At 42.6% G+C, this 23,166-nt stretch overlaps 3 protein-coding genes across 4 annotated transcripts; 2 read left to right on the top strand and 1 right to left on the bottom strand.

Moving 5' to 3' along the window:
• Positions 1-86: 86 nt before the first annotated feature.
• On the bottom strand, positions 87-2,983 carry LOC133738571 (transcription factor bHLH121-like). Of its 2 annotated transcripts, none has more exons than XM_062166128.1 (6): positions 2,677-2,983; positions 2,225-2,346; positions 1,476-1,603; positions 903-1,382; positions 576-761; positions 87-394 (listed from the first exon to the last, which is right to left on the bottom strand). In XM_062166128.1, the coding sequence occupies exons 1-5, from the start codon at positions 2,811-2,813 to the stop codon at positions 609-611; spliced, it is 1,020 nt and encodes a 339-aa protein (XP_062022112.1). In that variant the 5' UTR covers positions 2,814-2,983; the 3' UTR covers positions 87-394; positions 576-608. The 2 variants fall into 2 exon arrangements, with proteins under 2 accessions (XP_062022112.1, XP_062022111.1); XM_062166127.1 differs by having other exon boundaries at positions 571-761; positions 2,677-2,982.
• A 1,432-nt stretch (positions 2,984-4,415) lies between these two features.
• Positions 4,416-8,377, top strand: LOC133738572 (translocon-associated protein subunit alpha). The gene is made up of 8 exons (XM_062166130.1): positions 4,416-4,576; positions 5,179-5,352; positions 5,437-5,487; positions 5,761-5,849; positions 6,810-6,887; positions 7,001-7,204; positions 7,544-7,615; positions 8,049-8,377. The coding sequence occupies exons 1-8, from the start codon at positions 4,510-4,512 to the stop codon at positions 8,097-8,099; spliced, it is 786 nt and encodes a 261-aa protein (XP_062022114.1). The 5' UTR covers positions 4,416-4,509; the 3' UTR covers positions 8,100-8,377.
• A 2,045-nt stretch (positions 8,378-10,422) lies between these two features.
• LOC133738568 (proline-rich protein 4) lies at positions 10,423-12,438 on the top strand. Its single transcript, XM_062166125.1, has 2 exons — positions 10,423-10,641; positions 10,735-12,438. The coding sequence occupies exons 1-2, from the start codon at positions 10,485-10,487 to the stop codon at positions 12,177-12,179; spliced, it is 1,602 nt and encodes a 533-aa protein (XP_062022109.1). The 5' UTR covers positions 10,423-10,484; the 3' UTR covers positions 12,180-12,438.
• Positions 12,439-23,166: the final 10,728 nt, after the last annotated feature.

Here is a 23,166-nt window from a genome sequence, read left to right as displayed (position 1 = left end):
TGGGATATACTATACTGTACTGTCCACAACTTCATACTCATAAAGACACAATAAACCACACAGTTAATTTGGCATCAAGTCGGATAGAATAAATTACTGTCTTTATTAGACAGCTCTTGTAGAATTACTTGCTGTCTTTGTTATATATGAAGACTTCTTTTTACATTTACAACAAAAACACTAGTTCCTGTGGACTGGACAATTCTACTTTGTACATCTCCTTGCTGCAGTATCAGTACCTGAAAAGCAAAGGAAGAACCTGCCAGACTGCTTGTGTAACAAATTTGTCGCTCAGATTCTTAGCATGTGTAAATCCGCTTAAAGTACCCATCTTGCCAAGGATTACAATGAAAATGGATCGCAATTGTTTTCCACCATCATGTACGAAAGACGCCTGCCCAAAACCCCGATTACATTTTAGTATTCACAGCATAAGATTCTATCACCATGTATCAAAGATGTTTAGTTCAAAGCCATATCAAAATATTCAAGGGACTAGAAGAAAAAAAAAAGTTTGCTGGGAAATTAATCGATAATGCAATTTGCTGAAGTTATTCAAAGACAAATTACCCTGCCTTGTTCTGTTTTCTCGTATCCCTTTCCCTTTATCAGTCATCATCCTTTCTGCCACCAACTACACTGTTAGATGAGCTACCCTGTGCACTATGAGAAGACGAACATCTACTTGAAGAAGTCCCTTCTGTAACCTTAAGTTTTTTCCTTGCTGACTTCTGCGATTTTCTTTGTACTGGTGATAATTCCTATAAAATAAAATTTACCAATGAGGACTCTCATTTCCCATAGGGGGATCAAAATAAAACCAACAAGATCCATCATAAGTACTTCAAAATGGTTGTAAAGTTTTAGATCTTTTGTTAAACAACTATAAGCCTACATTGTACCTGATCAGCTGTTGACCCAGGTGTCTTCAATTCTAGTTCTGTCGTGACATCGTTTGAATCTTCACTTTTGTCAATTCTACTTGTCCCAGATGATTTGTTTCTGGAATCTTGTTTGACTGAAACATGAGACTGAGTTGCTGGATGCACAACTGGAGATACATACGGGGTGGGCTGCTGTTCAACCAGAGTATTAGGGGTGATATATGGAACAAAAGTTGAACAGGGGTTAGGAATGACCCCGGGATTTTGATTTCCGAAATACGGGTATGGCTGCATATGGGGATGCATGGGAATTGACCCTGGAGGCATTGGCATTGGCATAGGAAATGGATATGAAGGTGGGGCCATTACAACCGAGTGATCCACAGCACCCCAAGGGAACAAGGCCCTGAGTCTCTGCTGGTACTGAGCGTTAAGGTTCTCAATGTCAGTTTTAAGAGCTGCCTTCTCTTCTCTCAACTCGTTCTTCTCATTTGTCAACTGTTAAGAACAAATAGTGATTAAGCGCACATAGCATACAAGGGAATCCAACAGATTTACAGCTGACAAGAACATAAAGAAGCACTAAATCACCTCACGAGACTCTTCTGTTAACGAAGTGCACTCAGTTTTAAGTTTGTCTACTTCGGATGACAAATCCTTTAGCACTTGAATTGTATCAGCTAGAATGGTTGCCTTGTCATTTTTGGGTCTGTCTGGATCTGCATGTTAAGTAATGAATGTGAATCAATAATAAAATGTGGGCTGTTCATGCCTCCAGCAAGGGAAAGAAAAGGTAAAGCCATAGATATGCACCATAGGAAAAAAAAGCATGTAATGCAGGAAAAACTTAGAAATGCATCAGTAAGATGAAGGAAGTCCCCCAACCCCCAAATGTTAGCCCAACTTTTCAAACATCTTGACCATACTCTGCCATGATTACTACAATGAGAAATTTCTCCTCTAAAGTTTTTGGCACTAATTGTAATATGTTACACTTCAAACCAAAGCCAAGATAAAATTTAAGAGCCAAAACTTCTAGACATTAACCTTAGCCCCCAGAGCACAGCATCCAAACGAATGCATCTACACGTATTCAGAACATGAAGCCATTCTTAGAAGGCTATTCAAGTGAGTTTTACGTAGCCAAAGAAGAAACATTCAAAAATATGCACCAGCAGACATCAATTTCAAATGCAACAGGGTGGTGGTAAATAAATTGTTCCGTTAATCAAATAGGGCACCAAGCTCTTTGATGAAATTTACTAAATAAACAATCAATTTCTACATGGTTGGATATCACAAAAAATTAGAAATAGTCCTCTACTCCGAATGAACTGTACCTAAGACATTTCCCAACTCCATAAAATGCTCATTCAGTCGATCCCTCCTCAATTTCTCCCTGTCCGCCTTTTGCATCTTCCTAGCAGCTAGACCATCCTTAACTTCCCCTTCGGGCATTTGGCTGCAAAACCATACCATACATCACACACTGAACAAAGACCAATCCGTCAATTTCAGCTTTGCCATCACATTGATTTGCTAATTGGATTCACATCAAACAACAATGTGCATACAGAAAAACACACAATGCCCATTAAATTACTCTCTAAACTAAAATTACAAGCTACATGCATATGAATTTTGGGACATTAAGCTGGAAATTCAATTGAAATTGCAAGTATACTATTAATTATAAGCTCAACTATTAATTATAAACTCACATTTTACTTCCCAAGCAACATAATTTACAAAATAGATAAATAAACAGAGACACTCAAACAGAAGGACGAACCTTGAATTGGGTATGGAGCGATTGGAGGGGATGAGGGAATCGAAAGAGGGTTGGGGAAATTCGGTGGAGGAAGGAAACGAGTTTGGGGGGGTTTGGATGAAGGCTTCGGGTTTCAGCTGATCCATGAGAGTCTGCATTATTGTTGACTTGTCGATGAGTGTGTCAGGGTTTGGGAATTGCAGCAGCGAATGGGAATGGGAATGGGGTTGTGGAGCTGATTGTGAATCTGCTGAAAAGGAGAGAGGAAATCTTATCCGACATGTGCGAACCAGAGAGCGTCGTTTTGTGCTTCCCACGAATACCAACTGCCGGTGTTTTTGACACGTTTATTTTCTATTCCGATTTCTATTTGTACAAAATTGACCGTCCAAAGTAAAAATAAAAAGAAACCACGTGGTGTGGTGTGTTGGTCGAATGGCCTAGTCTGGAACCCCCAGGTCTAGCATTCGAATCCCAGCTCCATCCCGTGAGGGACCCTTTGGGTTCGTGCGTCTGCGGTGCAGTGGATTAGTCTGGCTTTGCCAGGCTTTCGCCGCAATGTCGGTGCAGGTGTCCTGGCTCTGGGATACTACTGCATGGGTGTGTGAGTTACTAACAACTAATCCGATCAAAAAAAAAAAAGTAAAAATAAAAAGAAAATAAATACAAACAAAGGTTTTTTTTTTTCTTTTTTTTCACTGATTTACTTGCAAGAAACCTTAAGGATGAATTTTGTTTTTTTGTTAAGCAAGATGAGTGTTTTGTCTTACCAGACTCGAAAGTTTGAATTATATTTTGGCTTGACTCAATTTTAAAATGATGAAATTGTAGCTAGGACAGCTGTATCTTTTAAAATTTGTCCGACTATGGAGATTTTTTGAAACATTTGAAAAATCTTCTTCTTAAGGTTTGGGTTTCTCTCTCTCGACAGCTATGCGATTCATGAATCATCAACAAAAGTTGCATCTGGATCATGGTTTGCAAATTGTTGCTACTTCCTTCTGGGCTTCTTCCTAAGGTTTGGGTTTCTCTCTCTCTCTCTCTCACTAATTCCCCTCTCAGCCTTTTGGCTCTGATACCAGAGGCGTAACTGAGGTACTACTAGATTTGTGAAAGATTTTTAGAAAATGAAACAATAATATTCATAAGTATATGGAGTAGCCCTTCAAACCTTGGATGTAGGCAGAGTGTCTTTTAGCTAGCTTCTTTGCTTATACCTCTCTCTGACATCTACTTGTATCAATTTGCTTTCTTCAATAAAAATGAAATCATTTGATCCTCTTTAATTGAAGAAAATAAAATAAAAACTGTAAACAGTTTAAGGTATTAACAATTACATTATTTTCATATTATGTTTTTACAATTGCATTTAAAACAAAAAATGTCTGAATATCAATTTTATCTTCAAATGATCGAATTACAACAAAAATTTGTTGAAGGAAGATACCCTATCCTCCTTCATCCTTCTCCTCCATATACTTACGATGGCGTCATGATAATAGTGTTGAGTTTGATCTCAAAAAACTTAATCTTCACTCGAACTCTTGTTAAAAGCTAAACAAGTCGAATGTTCACCAAACCTCAAACTCCTTTACACCCGGACCCGTATCACGTTTTACTTTCTGCCAAAGCCTCAACATTGACTTTAACGCCAGGCACCCGAAAACGACGTCGTCTAGTTTTTCTCTTTTTTGTATCCACGTCCACAATTTCATTTTATTATTTTCGACGTCATTTCCACCAGTTCCCAATAAATACCAAAGAATCGTCATTTTGACCAGAAACCAAAGCCTCTTCTTCGTCTTGCTCTCTCACTATAATCCAGACCAACCTAACCTCCTCATACCTCTAACCATGGCGGCCACGTCCCTTAGGGTTTTGCTCCTCGCTCTCCTCCTCATCGCTTCCCCCTTCCTCCAAGGTTCGCTCTCTCAATTCGCAGATCCAGATCTAATCTCCATGTTCTATTACTTCGTCTATCGCAATTTCAATTTTCAGATTATTTCAGCTGGTTTTAGTGCTTGCATGTTTGACTCGACTGTAATTGATCAATGTCAATGAGATCTGATTCGACTGGTTTTGGTTTTTTTTGATCGATCATGGTTTGGAGTTTTGATTCGATACTATTGCTGATTTGTGCTCGAAATTGAGTTTTTTTGTTGGTAGATCAATGACTTTGAAAGTGAAATTTCAATTCGAAGTGTTGTAGTCTTTTTCAGCTTAAACAATTCTGCTTTCTGAAAGCAACTTAATTGCTTTTTGAAAAAGTGCTTTTCGAGGTTAGCTTGTGAAATAAATATATGGTTGGAAAATGAAGGTTTATGCTTGCGTGGTGGTTAGATAAGAAGTGAAGAACAGAAGAACTACGTTGAATTTTGAATTCAGTCTGCAGTTTTTGGAATGTGATCTACGTCATTTGTGAGCCTTTGCTGATCTGGATTCGGAATGCGGTTGATTGCTGAAGTGCATGATTTATGTGTTTTTAGTGGCTAATAGTGAATATATGGTTGTTCGTTTTTGTAGTCGCCAGGGGCGAGTCTGACTCTGACTCAGAATCAGATTCCGTATCTGAGGTTGTGGAAGAAAACAGTGATCTTGGGATTGTAGGCGATGATGTCCAGGATTTTGCGGATGCAAGTTTTAGTCCAGCACCAGGAATTGAGACAATCTGTGTTTTCCCCAAAAATAAAGCAAAAAGTGAGAATCAACATTGTACATACATGTTTTCTTTCTTTTTGTGGTTTTGAGGTGTGTTATTAACTTTGATAATTGTCTTTGCAGCGGTGGCGGCAGGGGAGCAGACTGAACTACTCGTTGGATTGAGAAATGATGGTAATAAACTTAAGTTTTCTTATGTTCTCTCTCTCTCTCTCTCTTGTGTGTGTGTGTGTGTGGTACGCCATGATGCTATTTTCAAAATGTTTTTATCACCTTTGTGGGTGTTCTGTGTTACACATCCTTCTTTTTTTTAATAAAGAAAGGAAAAACAATCAGCTTTGATTGATAAAATCATGAAATGTTACAAATCCTGTTATGATTTCTCGTTGTGTGGGTATTTCATTGCACCTTTTTTATATAGTTGCTTATTTTGGTGAATAAAAACAGGGGAGTCGAGCCTGAATGTGATTGCAGTCAAAGCCAGTGTTCATCTTCCATTTGATCACAACCTGCTGGTTCAGAATCTTACTGCAGTGGTAATTCTTTGTAGACTTACATGCATGTACTGATGGATATATGTGATCTGCACTTGTTACAAACTTCTTCTGGTTGTGCTTCATCAAGTTTTAATTTATATTTTATTTTTTATTGTTTTTGGTTTCTTACATAATTTTAAGAACTTGGCAATGATTTATGACAATTGGTGCTCTCTATTTGAAATTTATACTTAATTTCCATGTTACAATGTAATAATTTGGTCTGTGACTTGCTGCAAAATGCCCTCTAGTTGCATGTAATTTGGTCTTACACGTGAAGGATATGTGGATGTACTAACTAAGTAACTAGAAGATATAACAGATGATAGTTTGTTAAAAAATCAGTAATCATTGTCAACATTGACGAGAACTCCATGCAACATGATTTTGTATTTGAATGTCTTATCAAAGTTTTAGAAGATCTCTTTTCAAATTCACTTGGTAAAAAGTCTTTTTTTTATGATGGTTTATGATATCATCATAACCGTCAAGGCATTCCTTTTTAAACCCCTATGTCAGGGCCAAGCTGTTCCAAAGTTTCTTATACTGCATTTGGATCTTAAACAAGCAAGGCGCCGTGAATCAAATTGAATGATGATCAACTTATGTCAGTAGGTTTCATGGGCCACTCTGCAATTAAGTGGTGGGAGTAATTACAAGATTCGAGTTTGTCCCATTTCTGACATTATACAGATTTGTTTGAAGTGTGAAAATGCAATACTTTGTGTGATTTTGACGTGATTTATAACTAAAACTTGCTTTTACAAAGTTGTAAAAAACAACAAAAAGGGGGTTCATCTTATTATCTTTCCTGCATACTCTATCCTTTATAATTTGTAGGAGCTTTCCCTTTCATTTCTCTCTTTCACGATGTTAGTTATGCTTTGCGTTTGTTTAAATTGCTTCTGGTCTATTTCATTTGTTCTCTCAGTCGCATTTACAGTTTTGGTTTTCTTGTAGGCTTTTAACAATGCATCAGTTCCAGCTTCAGCTCAGGCTACCTTTCCATACCTATTTGCTGTCAGCAAGTTCTTGCAGGTACTGTGTGCTTATGGAAGTAACATGCATTCCTGTTCAGGTGTTTGTTAATATATCAATCAATGAAGATGTAAAACAGTTTTGACCTGAATCAATTTATTTGTATTGTGCAGCCTGGAACCTTTGACCTAGTGGGTACCATTATTTATGAGATAGACCAGCAGCCATACCAAAGCACATACTACAATGGTACCATTGAGGTTGTTGAGGCTGGTAGTCTTCTCAGCATCGAGTCTGTTTTCCTTATAACCCTTGGATTTGCTCTTCTCGTCCTCTTGGGGTTATGGATTCACGGTCAAATACAGCACCTTTCTAAGGTAATGAAAATTCACTATGGGATAGTTATATTGCTAAACTCTTTTCAGATATTTTATAAGAATGCACGCCCCAATCCATCAACCTAGACTGATTGTAGTAATCACTCTGTTATTCTGAGCTTGTCCTCATAGTCTTTTATATCCACCTGAGAGGATATGTTAAGAAGTGTGTGTTTGTGTGCTCACGCGTGCGTGAGAGTGAGTGATCATGAAATTTGGTGTATGTGGTGCTCTTATTCCTGTGATCACCTAATGTGTGTGTATGAAATATGTATATGTATACTTGTATTTCTAGAGACTGTTTTGTTTATAGAGTTCTGTCATGTTTGTGTCTGCCAGAAAACCAAGAGGGCTCCCAAGGTGGAAGTTGGAACCAGGTCTACAGATGCCAACATGGATGAATGGCTTCAGGTATGCAGTTCATATTGAATACTTGCACTTATGAAAATTTCTCAGACTTGTTCTTTTAATTTTCAGATATTCTTTTTTGTTTTCAAACATGTGTTTATATAATTAAATCTACTGGGGTTGCATTTGTTTGACTTGGTAATTTGTTATCCAAGTGCATGACTGGATAGTTTAATATGTGCTTTTCAAAGCCAGCACCAAAAAAAAAAATTAAAAAAGTTTATGTTTTTATGGCACATGTAATTTAGCCTATATTATGAATGGGGCATTTGGCTAGGTTTCTTTTGAGCTTAAATGTCAGTCCATATAATTTCGTCTATGTTCAGAATCAATGTGCTTCAGCTAAATTGCATCAAGTAAACCTTCTAAATTGCATGTTATAAATCCAAGATCTGCTCCTGACATGTTCCTGTTTTTTTTCCCTTTTGATGATCAGGGAACAGCGTATACTCAGTCACTCAACAATAAGTCCAAGAAGAAGAAGTAGATTACAGAAGTTTGCGCAGTTCAGCTGCACAAGACATTACATGGACGTGCAGACCCTTGTAACTCACGCTAGAGATGTGGAGATATTAAAGAGGCCAAAAATTTGAGCTAGTTATCGAAATTAGACGAGAAAAAAAAAATTGCGTTTTGTTGTAGTTTTTTGAAGGAAACTTTACATTTTCACTTTTAGGTATGAAGTTGAGAAGGAAAACTAACGCAGATTTTCTGTTAGGAATGATACAATTTCCTCGAACTTATACAATTTTCGTTGAGTTATCATCTGTGTTCTACTTTGTGCATGAATTTGGCTTTTGCTTATAGATTTATTAAACCAAATGAAAAGTTATTGGCCGGCGTATGAGGTTTTCTGGTGAGACTGGCAGCTAAATCGGCAATTTTGTCAAGCCACCATTGAAGATGAGGTAGTTTCAGCTACCACCTGCTTTACCAATGATGGTATTTATGCAGTGGGACTTTCACAGACTTCCCCTTTGTCAGTTGGTTTTGGATAGGTCTCTGACTCTCAACTGCTAGCATTCAATGGAAAACAGGGTCAAAATTCTTGTTTCGTTTTAGACATTAAGAATGTTCCAGGTCTGTTAATGCTTCTGTATGGCCTATAATGCTGCCAGCGGTGTGTTCAACTTGCGGTACATATAAGTAAATGTGTGCTGTGGTTGATATGAGATGCTGGACATATCAAACTCTGTTTCTAAATTGGCTCGTGAACTTCTAAATGACAGTAGGGTCATTTACCAACAGGAAGTCCCAAAGTCCTACCAATTTTATGCGTATCATGCTAAGTTGCTCGCAGTTATTACCTTATGGAATACTTGATCTGTGGGTTATGGGAGAAGATGGACTACTGCATTTCATTGTCACGTCTCTAATGAGACTACAAAGTGTTTTTGAGTTTGACTACCGAATAATTCGACTATATAATGGCTCATAGGTAAATGCATGCTTGACCTTAAGACCTTTACACCCGATGATGAGGAAGTAGGTCGTGATGAAAAGCAATGGAGTTTTAGAATGGGGGTAATATTCACAAATGAAACTCTACTAGGATCGGTATCCAAAATTTTAGATCCATTTTGATGTTTTATGGAAACATGGAATCACACTTTCTACTTTGTACAAGAGGTGTAGGATTCGAGAGGGCACGTACAACCCCTATATAAAGCATCCCAACTGTCCCCCGTACCTGCGGCTTGAAATAGGACTTTGTCGACTTAACTGGGAGTCATACGTACATTTGAGACTTCTGAGCTGTATGGTCCCCCTAACCTCCTGTAACCTCATTATATATACGAATATGATAGAATGCCATATGAAATTATATCATTTTTATTTTTGGCCTTCAATCACCAAGTATGCTGTGCTATCCTATCTGTGCAAAATTCCCAACAGCACCAATATAAAATAAAATACTAATACCCCGCCGCTTATCAAGTTGTATGTTCATGAATTTATTTCTCAAATGCTATGTCTATGTCAGATTACAAATAAGTAAGTTCCCTATTGAACACGGGGTAAAAGAAACACTGTCATATAGTTTGGTGAATGATATTCAAAAATGTAAATTCATTTCTTGAGCAATGTCTGTTTGGGCCCGATTTCTTCTCTTCGGCCATCTGCTGAATGATTCTACATTTTCAGACCCTCCCACCTTATAAATAACCACTTTTTAACTTGGAGGCAATACATATTAGATTTCTGCAGGCTTGATTTTCCAGCTGCACTATTGCCCTACAAATAGGCAATACGATAGAGTGTGTACATTTAATACACATCATGGACTTTTGATAAAAGAACTGCGTTGGCTGTTATATGAAATGACTGATAGTTGTGGTTGAAATGATCACATGAAGTACGTACATATGTGCCTCGATCAAGTATGCAAATACCACTAAAATTTCTTTTCTCCTCGTTTAAGTGTTTCTCCAACTGTGAGAAATGAAAACCAAACCCCCTCCAAGAGATCGAAATCAATGTGGTCCAGAATTCATACCTGTAAAGTTAGCCAGATTGGTAAGATAACCATCGTTTTATGTAAAAACCAAGGAATTAATGGGGAGCTGATTAAGTAGGTTTAGACAGATAATGCATCAAGCTTTTGCAGTTGGGAACTCATTCAATACAGTGAAGAGATAATGGCACAGCCGCTGTGCACGTTATTTGTCTCTTTCTCTCCCCGAACGCTAGGACATCTCTCCCAAAGCCAAAGGGGAGGAGGGTCCCTAACCTCATGTGATGCCCTTAATTTTAGTGTCGGTGTGGCTTTAAAACCACTACCTTACGGCAACTATATAACAGAGGTGAGTATGTGAGGCTCCATAGCCAAGTGAGTGATCTTCTTCTTTCTTTATTGGGTTTGGTTCCCCCAATGAAGATCTCTCATCTGTGCCTCTTTTTCTCCTTGCTGCTTTTCGGAGCGAGCAGCTTTTGCTATGCTGATGATCATAAGACAGTTGAGGTAGTTGGGTTTGGAGAATGTACTGACTGTGCTGAGAAGAGCATTAAGACCAGTCATGCTTTTTCAGGTATGTACGTGCATTTTCATTTCTCGTTACACATTTTGAAGTTTTGAACTGTTGTCTTGTGTCGGAGAGGTTCTGAACTTTCTTGAGTTGCAGGTCTTGGTGTTACGATCGACTGCAAGGCCGAAAGCGGGCACTTCGAGAGGAGAGGGGTCGGCGAGCTCAATGAGGAGGGCAAGTTTTCAGTTTCCATCCCAAAGGAGATTGTGAAAGATGGAGGAGATGGATTGAAGGAGGAGTGCTATGCACAGCTCCACAATGCAAAGGCCACACCATGTGCTGCTCATGATGGACTTGAATCCACCAAAGTGGTATTCAAGTCTAAAAACAGTGATGGGAAACAAACCTTTGGAATTGTTGGTACTAGACTGAAGTTTTCACCATCTACATGCACTTCTGCTTTCTTTTGGCCTCCCTTTAAACACCCACTTCCCAAATGGACCAAACCACATCCTCTCTTTGGACACCCAATATTCCCTTTCCCTCCAAAAAAATTCCCTCCATTCCCACCTAAGATTACTATTCCTCCATTCTATAAGAAGCCCTGCCCTCCCAAGATCCCTTTTTACGAAAAGCCCCTCCCCCCGCCAGTCCCAATTTACGAAAAGCCCCTCCCCCCACCAGTACCAATATACAAGAAGCCGCTCCCTCCCCCAGTCCCAATTTACGAAAAGCCCCTCCCCCCACCAGTACCAATATACAAGAAGCCGCTCCCTCCCCCAGTCCCAATATACAAGAAGCCTCTCCCTCCACCAGTGCCGGTTTACAAGCCTCCACCAGTGCCGGTTTACAAGAAACCAAACCCTCCACCAGTACCTATCTACAAAAAACCATGCCCTCCACCAGTTCCAGTCTACAAGAAACCACTCCCTCCACCAGTACCAGTTTACAAAAAGCCCCAGCCCCCAAAAGCACCCAAAAAAGTGTGCCCTCCACCAGTCCCAGTGTACAAGAAGCCACTCCCTCCACCAGTCCCTGTGTACAAGAAGCCACTCCCTCCACCAGTTCCTGTATACAAAAAGCCACTCCCTCCACCAGTCCCTGTGTACAAAAAGCCACTCCCACCACCAGTTCCAGTGTACAAAAAGCCACTCCCACCACCAGTTCCAGTGTACAAAAAGCCACTCCCACCACCGGTTCCAGTGTACACAAAACCGCTTCCACCGCCGGTTCCTGTGTACACAAAACCGCTCCCACCACCGGTCCCAGTGTACACAAAACCACTCCCACCTCCAATCCCATTTTACAAACCAAAGCCACACCCATGGTTCAAGCCAAAGCCACACCCATTTTACAAACCAAAACCACTCCCACCTCCAATCCCATTTTACAAACCAAAGCCACACCCATTTTACAAACCAAAACCACTCCCACCTCCAATCCCATTTTACAAACCAAAGCCACACCCATGGTTCAAGCCAAAGCCACACCCCTTTTTCAAGCACCCATTCTTGAAGCCTCTGCCTCCATTCCCCAAGATTCCTCATCATCCTTTCTTTAAGAAACCACCATACCCACCACAAACTACTCCCAAGGTTTAATTTGCCCTAGACTGGCCTCTATTTATTTATTTAGTATTTACATGTAACTAGCAGGATGAATATTGTTGTGTGATGATCAAGCCATGTGCATGTGTGGAATAATAAATTATAAGCCTTCAAACCATAGAGAGATAGAGATCGAGGAGCAGTACTATTGTTATAGAGAAAGTGAGATCGGGATAACTGAGAGTGAGTACGTACTGCAACTGAAATAAAGTGTTTCTTGATTCTATTTATTGATGAGTTTGGCTTGTGTTGATTGTGTTTCTTTACGTTACTTACGTACACATACGTCTGTAATCTGCATTGTTTGTAAATAAAACTTTCAGTCTTTCATGCATGGGACTCTGGAATTCCCACCAAATCGAATTAATTCCAGTCGTTAGGTTTCCACGTTCTGAATTATGTAATTAGGATAGGATTAGGAATTTTGTGTGATGATCGAGCTGTGAAGGCTAGTGCATGTGTGCAACTTCGCACGTTTTTCATGATCAGATATATCGACTCTCTACTCTAGCTAGTACATGTTTGTTCCTATTATAAGTTGTATAATTAACTTGATCATGAGCTGTCGACGTGAGTGGTAATAGCTAAGAAAAAGTCACCTTTAACTAAATAATTAAGCTCCTATACGATGTACAATTTGTACACTTATATGATAAATTGCTTCCTTTTTTTTTTTGAAACAAAAAAGATCATTTATGTTGAGTCATTGAATATCAGCTAATCAGCATATGGGTCTTGAAGTTTGAACTGGCTTTCGATCAGCTTCACATTAACACTTTGAAGTGCGTAACCTCCAATTAATGGGGTGTTGGGCATTCTATGGTGAGACGATCTGAGTACTGTGGGCCTGTTGCAACCAAATCTTTTACATATTTGTTAAGTACGTGGGTCGCTATGGAAGCCGAGTAATAAGGAGGTTGCTGTATTGTTTAGGGAATGTGAAAACTTTAAATTTGTGCCATGCCTCGGTTTGTTGGTTGGTCTTTGTCTTGGCCATTATAATGACATCGCATGTTGGCATTCAATTCATGAAAATGAAACATGATCAAGATACTTTTTCTTTTCTTTTTGTGAGTATATATATCAATGTGTGTGGTCGATCAATAATCTTGGCCAACACACTGAGCCATCATGATGGTACATATAGATAGTATGGGAAATTTCTTTTATCATTTATTATCTTGGCTAGCAATTTGACCGAGCACGCTAAGTGAAACGAGATCTAGGCATTTTGAGTTGTCGTGTTTTTGTTGGTGACGTTTTACTTTTACAAATTTCAGTTTCTGTTGCCATCGTATGGGGTTTAGGAAACTGATCATTATCCGGCAGACATGGATCGATGATGAGTTACCATAATGATAGCCTGTTTTTTTTTTTTTTTTTTTTGAGAATGGATAACAATTTTATTCAAAAGCAAAAAAATTACAGAATCCGGGAATGACCGGTGGTGGACAAGAAATCCTCACTCTCCTCCCTACTAACCAAAACAGTTACGGGTCCGTCACCTAAAATGACATCCATGAGCCAAGAGGGCCCAACCCCTAACCAAACATGTCGCCCATTATCACGAGCTACAATGATAGCATGTTTTGGACGATCAATGTTAGCCGATAATCAATTTTGGTCTATTTCTATGCCTATCAACAACTATGTGAATTTTTATTCATGTAACGAAGAGCTTTTGTTGTCTATAATTGAAAGTTTCATCTATAACGTTCCTCACTACACAATGAACTAGTCTAGCTATTCATGTTTATAAAATTTTAATACTCCATAGTACTATATATAAAACACCATGTCAGTAATAGCAATATTATGAGCTAAATTCTCTATTTTTGGGTTTTTAGACCCCCAACTATTCATTGCCAAAAAAAAAAAAATTGGTCCCCAACTATTCAAGAAAAGAATAAGGTGCTTTTATAGAAAATATCATTACCATCATCTGCCGAGGACAACGACCAAGGAAAATTCTACAATGTGTTAACGTATGACATGCATACAATTGTCTAAAGTGGTAAAATGAGTCCTCAAAATAGTAAGATTAGTTCTCAAAATGATTGTTTGACGCGGAAACCAACTGGCCTGCAAACTGTCTCTTTTGCTGTGTGTGATTGCGCGGGCGTGCCAGCACCGTGGGGTGCAGTCGTCGGGGGAGTCATTTGACCTGACTTCTTCTTCAAGCGTTGTGGACGAGGAGAGCACCAACCTTGCCATAAGGTTCTTTTCTATGCCTTCCGAGAAAGGACTTCTTGCCTTACGGATAAGGACTTTGGGTGTGATCTCTTCGCGTCACCGAATCGATACTTAGTATTGTAGACTAAGCAGAGCAATCACTGGGAAGTTTGGAGAAAGCACGGGTTGTGCTAAAGCGTGACTTTAGCTTCGCTGGGTTGCGAGGGCGTTACCCTTGCTTCGCTGGTAGTAACGGTGGCAGTTGTGCTAGCAGTCGGCTCCTGGGGAGACTAGGACTGAAAGTACGGTCGCCGGGTTGATCTGGTGATGCTGACAGTCGGCTCTTGGAGAGACTAGGACTGGAGCGCGGTCACCGGGTTTCAACGAGGTTGAAGGTTTGCTCCGGGGAGGCTTTGTAATCGCTGGGATTGATTGATTTGAGAGAGGTCTTCTATTCGTCCTTGAAACCTGGTATATATACCTAGGGTTTCGACTGCTCCTTATCATAGAAGGAATATTGATTGAAGTTTCCTATTCAATCCTCGCTACCCGACTCCAATAAGGTTTCGTTTTCCTTATGGATCACGGAACGGGTGAAGCTATAACCCAAACCCGAGTAGGCTTATTTTTGGGCCGCAGGTATCGGCCCGCTGTGCTAAATCCACTAAAGGATCCTGCCAAAATTACTTTTGGGCTCAAACATTGCCCCCCAGGCCCCGATATCAGGCCCACGAAAATGTAACTGATTGAAGGGGACTAAAACGACACGTCTGATGATCGAAACGATGTAATTAATGAAGGTTGCGTCTATTCGCTTGGTAAAATGTCCTTTCGTCGCATCGTTTCCCTCACAAAATCTTTTATTTAAATATCGCAGCCACTCTAGACATGTCACATCAGAAACCCTTCCAATCTCCTAAACCCAGAAAATCTCTCGCTCCATACCCACTTTACAGAAACCCAGAAATGGCTCCCCAGAAATAGGGCATTGGCCGTCCAAAATCAGCGCAGATGAGCTTTCCTGGTATCGTGAAGTAAGAGCACGAGATTTGGCTCGCTGGAACGTGGCAGGTATTACCCACACTATCGATTTATGCTTTCGCCTTCCTCGCGGTGGGAATCGCTCACCACTCGCTGCCTTCCTTTGCTTTTGGCATACTGCTACCAATACTTTTGATTTTCGATTTGGCCAAATGAGTATAACATTGTTGGATATCCTCACCATTACTGGATTGCCCATCGATGGCGAGCCCTACCTGCATGGCCAATTCGACTCTGACACCTTCACATCAACCATGGACCAAACTGGTCGCAGTGCTTATAGCGGCTCCTATCCGCGGTGGCTGGCTTATTATCGCAAAGAGCGCAATGCGACTGGTGGCATTGCTTTTCTGGAGTATTGGCTCTGCAAGTTCATATTATGTACTTCTTCCTGTAAGCCCACTGACGCCTGGACTCTTCTGGCAACGGCCCTCTACAATGGCCGCCGCGTGGGGTTAGGACAACCAGTGTTGGGTGCCCTCTACCGTACTCTGTACCAGGCCACGATGCATCCTTTTGAGACTAGCATTTCTGGCCCCTTTTGGATCCTTGATTTCTGGATTCAAACTTACTTTCCATTCTTCCGCCGCGACGACATTTCACTGCTACCACCGGCTGATGCCCTTCTTGGTCAATGGTTTTGTCGCGAGGCGAGGTACATATCTCCACCCTATTCTGAGTGTTTCTCATATTTGTACCTCCTGCACGAGATGCCCTACTACGATCTAATACTTAATAGGAGATTCCCCGCTCCTCTTGAAAATGGGTTCCTTCCTGGGGCTCCTGATTATAGTGATCGCGCGCGCTTGGCTTTTTGCCGCGCGATCTCTTGTTCAGACATTAGGCTCGCTGCTGACGAACTCAGTTATGAGCTTTATGCTCCCAACCATTTTGCTCGCCAATTTGGTCTTATCCAATTGGTGCCATTTCCCCTCTATGATGCCTGGAATTACAACACATCTTGGCGCAGAATTGGCCCCTTAAATGGACCTCCGCCAGCACAAAGCATGCTTATACTGGTCGATCTCCCTGACTGGGCTGATAATATCGTCCCCGTGGATGGGACCGCTGAAGATTATGATCAATGGTGGAAGGAAGTCTCTGTTAACTGCTGGAGGCAAAGGGATGACGAACTCTTTGCGGCCATCTTCGAAGAATTGAGATATCCTTACGACGCTGATACTGAAGAACTTGCTCGCTTTCATGACGATGAAGCAAGACCTCCACCACCCGAACCGGCTCACCGACCCGTGCGAGCCCCGCGCTTGGTTTAGGCTGGAATTGTAATTCGCGAGCATCCTCCAGAGTTAATTGCCTTAGCGTGTTCGTTGCTTCCTTGATCATTTTTACCTCCAACTCTTTCCCTTAACTTGAAGTTTATAGCAGGGACGCGCACCGCCTTTAAGCAATCGCGCCGTGGGTGTTTCTCCGGCCACTGGTCCGGCCGCTAAACAGAAAGCAAAACTGAGCAAGCCTGAAGTAGAAGACTCTTCCTTTGATGATGATGACCCTCAAACTGTAAGGATTCTCTTCTTAGCACGTATATTTTAGCAGCCTTCTCAAATTCTAATTTGACTTTGTTTAAATCTCGACAGATTGCTGCTGCTCTAGCACGCAAACGCAGTCGCGCTGAATTCCGGACCGATCCATGGGCATAAGATGAACCAGTCGCTGATCGACTGGTAATACTCCTCTAAAGTGAGCATTGATACTTTGTTTTGCTATGTATGGTTTTATAACGTCTCTCCGTTTCAGGTTCGTCGTAGGTTTTCGAGGCAAGTTGGGGAAGGCTCCTCCGCTGCCGGCGAGGGTGTGTCTGGCACACAAGCCCAAGAAACCAATGGTGACTCTCCCTCTGCGATCAATGCTGCAAACAACATGCAGTTGGTTGTAGTCCCGGCACAAGTCATAGATGACAGCTCGCCTGAGGTTGAAGAAGGGATGCCGCTCCTTCATACTTCCCGCGAGCAACCAATTCTCCTTCTGAAATCGACAGTGCCTGATTCGGGTCCAACCTCCGGTGAGACTGCCCCAACACCAACAGCAAATTTCCGCGAGCTACCAGTTGAAGAGGTACCTTTCTTAACAAACAATTTTTTATCTTTACCCTTGACTTGGTCATTCTGAAGATGTTTCTTTCTAGGGTCCAAACGTGGAAGCGGTAGCCAGAGAAATAGCGGACGAGGATCCTGCTGAACCTGTTCCCAATGTGGTTGGTCAGGAACCTGCTCCTCATGCCCCCCAAGTCATTGAAGTCGAAGAAATAGGAGAACTTCCTGAACCAGTGCTAGAAGCAGTACCTGTCGCGGAGCCTCTTGAGGCCCCTGTCGCTGAGCAACCTACTCCGTCCACTTTAGAACGGTTAGCTCGTGTGCTAGAAGTGACCTCATCTGGGGTCGTAGATGATGCCAGAGAAGGCCTTCGTCGCCTCTTAGGTCCCGATATTCTGATTCCTGGCGCGCCCGCGAGAGTTTTAGAGTATCTGAGGGTGCTTCTCCGTGAGGGTGCTGTTACTGAAGACCAATTTCAAGAGGTTGACCAGCTACTGCAGAATCTCCCGCAAGGGCTCAATGAGAGGGCGGTCGCGAACGCGCAAGCCAGGCAGAGCGAAACACGCTACCAGACCCTTACTTATCAAATGGACACTGCGCGTGATTTCTTGGGTGACCAGGCTTACCTCATCAGGGATCTGACGCTCGAGAGGAACCATCTGAGGTCCCAGATTCAGACTCTTCAGGCCCAGTTGACTGATGTCACTGCTAGGCTTGCCCATGCGGAGCCTCAATTAGAACAACCCCTTGCTGCCTTCGAGATGCTGTCCCAAGAACTGGCCCAAGCTCATGTAGCAGCCCAACAAGCCGCACAAGCTGCTGCGGATGCTAGCTTTCGACTAGACGAGCTTTTTCTCCGCTTGACCCACGCAGGCTGAAGACTTTTGGGCCTCTAGTATTCCAGTATCAGGCCCATATTTGTATGAACAATATTATTAATAATTTAAATATTTAGCCCACATTGCTTGGCCCAAATATATGTTCAAATTTTCAGGCAGTTTAGCGTTTAATTTGCCTTTATTGCTATTGAAACTGTTTGAAAAGATAATCTCGAAACAAAGCGGTTACCTCCTTGAAAATTGCCCCGTTTCCCACGCGTTTTCAATTATCTTCATTTCTGAGATCCTTGCATTCAATTCCATTGATACTCTTATTGATGGCATTGAAAATACTTCAACTGCCCATCACACAGTTGAGGCCACTGAAGTTGGTCCTATAAATACCTGTACTTTGGAGAATAAAAACTCAAGCAAATATGGCTTCCCCAGTAGTAGTTTCACAAACCCTACTTCTCTTCCTTCTGTTTCTGAAATCCTCTCCTCACGACCTCAGCCTCAACCCCAAATCCTTAGGTTTTATGGCTTAATCTCAATGCCTGGGTAGGTCTTATGGCCTAATCTCAGGTCCATCCGCATGTCTTTGGTCTCTGGAACTCCGGATGGGATTCCCCGGTTTCAGTTAGGCTGAAGAACACGCGGCGCTCCTAACGCGGCGGAACCAGATTCTGAGGGATCCCTCTCCTCAGATTTCTCGCGTGGAGCAGGAGGGAGAAGGGTGGAAGGCCACTCGAAGCCGGCTGTTCTTCTTCCGCAGCCTACCTCCGGGGTCAGACTGTCAGACTTCTGTTTTTCCCCTGGAGGTAGATGTGGTTGTGAGTCGCACTCTCTCTGAAGACCAACTCCATCCCGGACAGTAATCCACTAGAAGGGTTGGGATGGATTATTTCCTTCCCTCTGCCTCCGGTACAAATGAGAGCAGCTGCGACTTAGATCAGAGGAGGGATGTGGGTGAAGAGAGGGAGAGTATACATGATCATAGCACAGCCCCCATTTGTCACCACAAGATCCAGAAATTCTAAGCAGATCTGCAACTCTTATGATTTTTAAGCCACTTTTGGCCTTGTAAACCGCAAATGTAATTGTTTCGATTTGTACTGCTTCTGGTCGCAAAGCCACTTTATGAATGAAAGTTTCTGAGTATTGTTTAAAAAAAAAACTGTTATAAAATAAGGCCTCATGCATAGGCCATTACATATATATATATATATATTCTTAACACCTATTGTCAAGGAATTTGAAATTGAAATAATTGAAATTGCTATAAGGCCTCAACGAAGGCCTGGATGTATAGAATGTTGCCCCCTAGTGTTCGTAGGTGAAGCAAATCCATGAAACTAATGCCACAGGAAAGGCTTGAGTATGAATGGATGATGGGAGCCGATGAAGACTATGGTTGCCCCCTAGTTTGGGAAGAAGGTGGATCTGGGGGGTCCTCGAATTCCCAAACACTAGGGTAATATTTCTTCAGGAACCGCCCGTTGATGGGATTGCGATGGATGTCGCCATCCAAATCTTTGAGGTGAAAGGCCCCGCGCTCCAGAATGCGGTGAACAACAAAGGGTCTTTCCCATCGCGGAGTCCATTTACCGCGACCGGTCAATTTCTCGCCAAAGGGCAGAACAGCTTTCCAAACAAGGTCACCCTCTTTGTAACTACGGCCACGCGTCCTCTTATCATAGGTGCGGGCGATCCGCTGTTTTTCCATCACTAAATTATCCAAAGCCGCTAAGCGCTGCTCGCTCAGATCTTCGTGCTCTTGCCACATCGCTTGGACATAATCTTCGCCGATCAAGTGATGCTGATCTTGGACGCGCAAGGATTGAACGTTGAGTTCTAAGGGTAAAATTGCGTCATGACCAAACATTAGTGCATAGGGTGTTGTAGCAGTGGGATTCCTCTTGGAGGTGCGATAAGCCCAAAGTGTCTCATACAACATGTTGTGCCACAGGCGAGGGTTTTCAACAAGCATTTTCTTGAGAATGGTGATAATAATCTTGTTACTGGCCTCTGCTTGACCGTTGGACTGAGCATAATAAGGTGTGCTGTGGATAAACTGTATGCCCAAGTCGTTGACGAACTGCTCGACGTCACCACCCATGAACGCTGCCCCCCTGTCTGAGAAAAGCTCTTCAGGGATACCAAACCTGCAGATGATGTTATGAAAAATAAATTGTCTAATGGTGGCGCCTGAAGCCTCTTTCAAAGGCTCAGCTTCGACCCATTTGGTGAAGAAATCAGTGGCCACAATGATGAACTTGTGTTGGAGGGAGGAATGAGGATGAATCATCCCAATCAAGTCCAATGCCCAGCCTCGTGTAGGCCAAGGCTTAATAATAGGCTGCATGGGAATGTTGGGGATGTGCTGCACTGGACCATGTGCCTGGCAATCTTGGCATCCTTTCGCGAACGTGATACAGTTCTTCAAAATGCTGGGCCAATAATACCCATGTCTTCGGATAAGCCAACGCATCTTAGGGCCTGCTTGATGGGCGCCACATACTCCTGCATGTGCTTCTCGCATTAATCGCTTTGCTTCGCGGCCATAAACACACCGGAAGTCTATGCCATCTTCCCCACATCGGCGCAGCACGTCACCCCTAAGGAAGTAGTTTAAGGCAAGAAAATGAATCTTCCTGTCTGCTGTAGGATCTGGCTGCTTGAGGTAATCGATCAACGGAATTCGCCAATCGACGTCAATAGGCTCTAGGACTGCGACGACCGGATCGTCAGGCGGGTCAGGCCGCGTGAGCCACGAAGGCAGCGTGCGGCGCTCAACTTTCAGAATGCGCTCGCGAACCCCATATTTCAATGTAATGCCTGTAGCCAGTTGAGCAAGCTCATTGGCCACAAAATTGAGCTCGCGAGGTATGTATTCCAAATCCGCGTCATCAAACTGATCCAGAAGCTCAATGGCGCGATTCAAATATGGAACGAGCAAACAGCTTGCACACCTATACTTTTCTTGGAGCTGATTTATCACGAGCAGAGAGTCACCGCGTACCTGAACATCCCTTACTCCCAATTCCAGTAAGACTTCTAGGCCAATAATAAGGGCCTCATACTCTGCTTGGTTATTTGTGCACTTAAACTCCAATTGGAAGGAATAAGAGAAACGATCACCCGCTGGGTTTTCCAGAACAATCGTTGCCCTTGCTAATGTTTCAGTTCTGGAGCCATCAAAAAATAATACCCAGGGTTGCAAGGAGACGGTGGCTTGATACCATATGGCGTACTCTGGAATGCGCGCCAAATCTGGTCGAGTTGTGGTGGCGGTCGCTATCTCTAATTCCTTAACTGTGGGGATATCCAACATAGGGTGATGTGCCAGAAAGTCTGCAATAGCCTGTCCCTTCACTGCCTTCTGTGGAACGTATTGTAGCGAGAATTCGAATAGAGCCAGTACCCACTTGCCAATGCGACCTCTCAGAATAGGTCGCGACAACATGTACTTATCCAGGTCTGTTTGAGCAATGATGCATGTAGTATAGGATAACATATAGTGTCCCAACTTGCAAGCGAAGAAGTACAATGTGAGACACAGTTTTTCCATTGGAGTATACCTTGTCTCGCAATCCGTAAGTGTCCTACTGACGTAAAAGATGGCATGCTCGACACCTCCCTCATCATCTTGGGCGAGTAAGCTGCCAATGGAAGCCTCAGCTGCTGAAATATATAACTTCAGGGGAAATCCAGCCCGAGGGGGAACAAGCACTGGTGGGCTCGCCAAATAGGCCTTGATTTTGTCAAAAGCCTCTTGATGTTGAGACTCCCATACAAACTCGTTCTGTCCTTGCAACTTCAACAATGGAGAGAAGGGTTGGATCTTACCTGCAGAGTTAGAAATGAAACGTCTTAGAAAGTTGATTTTACCCAGCAGACGTTGTAGCTCCTTCTTCGTTCGCGGAGGGGATGCGTTGATGACTGCGCTTGCTTTATCTTCAGGGACCTCAATTCCCCTTTGATGGACAATGAAGCCCAGGAAATCTCCTGCTTGAACTCCGAACACGCATTTGGCGGGGTTCATCTTGAGTTTATGTTGTCGCATGCGCTCGAAGACCTTCCTGAGATCTGTGATGTGGTCCCCTTTCTTCTTAGACTTCACCACTACGTCATCGATGTAAACCTCTAAAATCTTTCCCAGGATATCGTGGAAGATTAGGTTCATGGCTCTCTGATAAGTGGCCCCAGCATTCTTCAGCCCAAAAGGCATAACCACATACTCGAAAACGCCCGCGAACCCAGGACACCTGAACGCGGTTTTATGTCTGTCCTCCTCTGCGACTGGAATTTGGTGATAACCTGCTGTGCCATCCATGAAGGACAGCAATTCATGTCCTGCTACGGCGTCTACCAACATATCCGCTACTGGCATGGGGTAAACATCTTTAGGTGTAGCGACATTAAGGTCTCTGTAGTCCACGTAGACCCTCATCTTGCCATTCTTCTTGCGAACAGGCACTATATTGGATAGCCACTGATTGTATTTGGCCACCCTGATAATGCCTGATTTATGCATTTTTTCTACTCCTCCTTGACGAGGACTTGGGTTTCTGAATTCATTCTCCATGGCTCTTGCTTCACAGGCCTCTTGTCAGGGAGTGTTGGCAGCTGATGGCAAACCAAGTTCGGTGACAGGCCGGGCATATCTTCATATTTCTCCGCAAAGCAGTCTTTGAATTCCAGTAATAGGTCAATGAGCCTCTGTTTCTCGCTAGGCTCTAAGTAAGCACTGATAGCCACTTCCATAAGCTCCTCTGTTGTTCCAAGATTGACCTTCTCGGTAGGGTCTCTGACCTTAAGAGGTGTATCGTCCAACGCTGCCGGAGCGAGCTGAATTTCTACCTCATCTTCCTGTTCTTGATAAGAGAGTTCTTCATT

Source organism: Rosa rugosa, chromosome 3, assembly GCF_958449725.1.
Source record: "Rosa rugosa chromosome 3, drRosRugo1.1, whole genome shotgun sequence".
NCBI lineage: Eukaryota > Viridiplantae > Streptophyta > Magnoliopsida > Rosales > Rosaceae > Rosa > Rosa rugosa.
This window is presented reverse-complemented; position numbering and strand designations above follow the sequence as displayed.